Source organism: Vombatus ursinus, unplaced genomic scaffold, assembly GCF_900497805.2.
Source record: "Vombatus ursinus unplaced genomic scaffold, bare-nosed wombat genome assembly UNPS02015017.1, whole genome shotgun sequence".
NCBI lineage: Eukaryota > Metazoa > Chordata > Mammalia > Diprotodontia > Vombatidae > Vombatus > Vombatus ursinus.
The window spans coordinates 2,765-4,383 of NW_020954795.1; the positions used below are offsets into that span (position 1 = coordinate 2,765).

Below are 1,619 nucleotides of genomic sequence, written 5' to 3' on the forward strand. Positions count from 1 at the left end.
AGCTTTCTGAACACTGCATTCCACCTCCCCTTTTCCCAGCGATGCTCTTGTGTTTTCAGTTAGGGTACTCTCCTAATCCCACCGTGGACACTTGTTAGCTGTGTGACCCTGGGCAAGTCACTAACCGCTGTCAGCCTCAGTTTTCTCAACTGTAAAATAGGGCTACTAAGAGCTCCTACTTAACATAGTATTTGCAAGGTTCAAAGGAGAAGATCTATGTAAGGTGCTTTCCAAATCTTAAAGCGCTGGATCCATTTTTAACCCCACTGAATTCAGGATGTAGTTTTTAAGTATCTGCTTTGTATTGGGAATTTTACTAGACACCAAGCTTTCAAAGACAAAACCAAAATGGCGCTTGCCCTCAGAGGTCTAAGGTCACCTTGAGTCTGCAGAGCAGACCCTTCTCCCCAAGTTGAAGGACGCTGGCTCATGGACAGCCTGCCGCATCACTGGGCCTGCGCTCGGCTGCTCCGGCCTCATCTTCCAGGACCGAGGGTTGGTGACAAGCAGGGTCATTGGCTCATCGGTTTAGAGGTGGACAGATTGAAGTCCCAGCAGGAGCCCCACTATTAACCTGAAATCCCATCTCTTCTGGCCTAGTAGTGGTGCCCTCACATTATAGAGGAGGAAACTGAGGCTCAGACCCAAAGTCACCCAGATAGGTTCAAAGGTTCACTGACCTGGAGCCAGAAGGGATTGTGGGGGCCATCCGAGCCAACCCCCTCCTGCTACAGGTCACCCAGAGATGAAACTGCCTGCCCAGAGTCTCCTGGCAGGAGGTGATAGAATCCGAGAAGGGCATCAGTACAGGGAAAGTCTTCTCCTGCTGGCCAGAGGGCAGCTCCCACCCATCCTGCCCCATCTGGACATTGAGCAGCTCACAAAACCTCCTTCCCCTTCTCGGCCTCCTTCTATACATGGTAACAGTGCTCCCTGGGGTCCCTTGGGCTTATCTGTGTCACCTGGAGTGGTGGGCCACACTGGCCTGGGACCATCACTCCTCTCCTCATGGCTGAGCCTTTTACCTACTGCAAGAGAAAGGGGTTTTATTTATTTATGTTTTCTTTTTTCTTTTTGGTGAGGTAGTCAGGGTTAAGTGACTTGCTCAGGGTCACACAGCTAGTAAGGGTCAAGTGTCTGAGGATGGATTTGAACTCAGGTTTTCCTGAATCCAAGGCCAGAGCTCTATCCGCTGAGCCACGTAGCTGTCCAAGAAAAGGGGGTTTTGAGGACTTCCCTTCGTGGTCACTTTCTGTGCTCAGGATCCACAGCTGGCATTCCGAGCTGAAAAGCCGAGGGCTTCTGCAGTACACCATCATCACCATTACAGCCCCCCAGGCCTACAGGCTCTCCCTGCCTCTCTGCCCCCGATGGGCTACCCCGGATGGCCTCCCCTGCTTCCAGCCCAGGCCCCAGGCTTCCAGCCCGCCATCCGGCACCTGATGGGACCCACGACCACCATGCCTGCCCTCCACACGTGAGTGCTGTGGGAGCCCCCACCGTGAGGCGTTGCCCATCGGGGGAGATCCAGCCCCAGTTCCAGCTCCAGCTCCCCGTCTTAGACTCTCGTGAGGCCGAAGGAGAAGGACACAGGGGGTGGGCTCTTGGCCTAGCATTTC

The 1,619-nt window shown here is 54.0% G+C and overlaps 1 protein-coding gene across 1 annotated transcript in view; it reads left to right on the plus strand.

Moving 5' to 3' along the window:
* CUNH21orf58 (chromosome unknown C21orf58 homolog) overlaps positions 1-1,619 on the plus strand; it is a gene marked incomplete at its 5' end in the record, with an annotated part of 4,975 nt that overhangs the window by 2,373 nt on the left and 983 nt on the right. Inside the window, one exon of the mRNA XM_027845756.1 lies at positions 1,263-1,477. Within this exon, the coding sequence (XP_027701557.1) occupies positions 1,263-1,477 (215 nt within the window). The remainder of the gene's footprint in view (positions 1-1,262; positions 1,478-1,619) is intronic.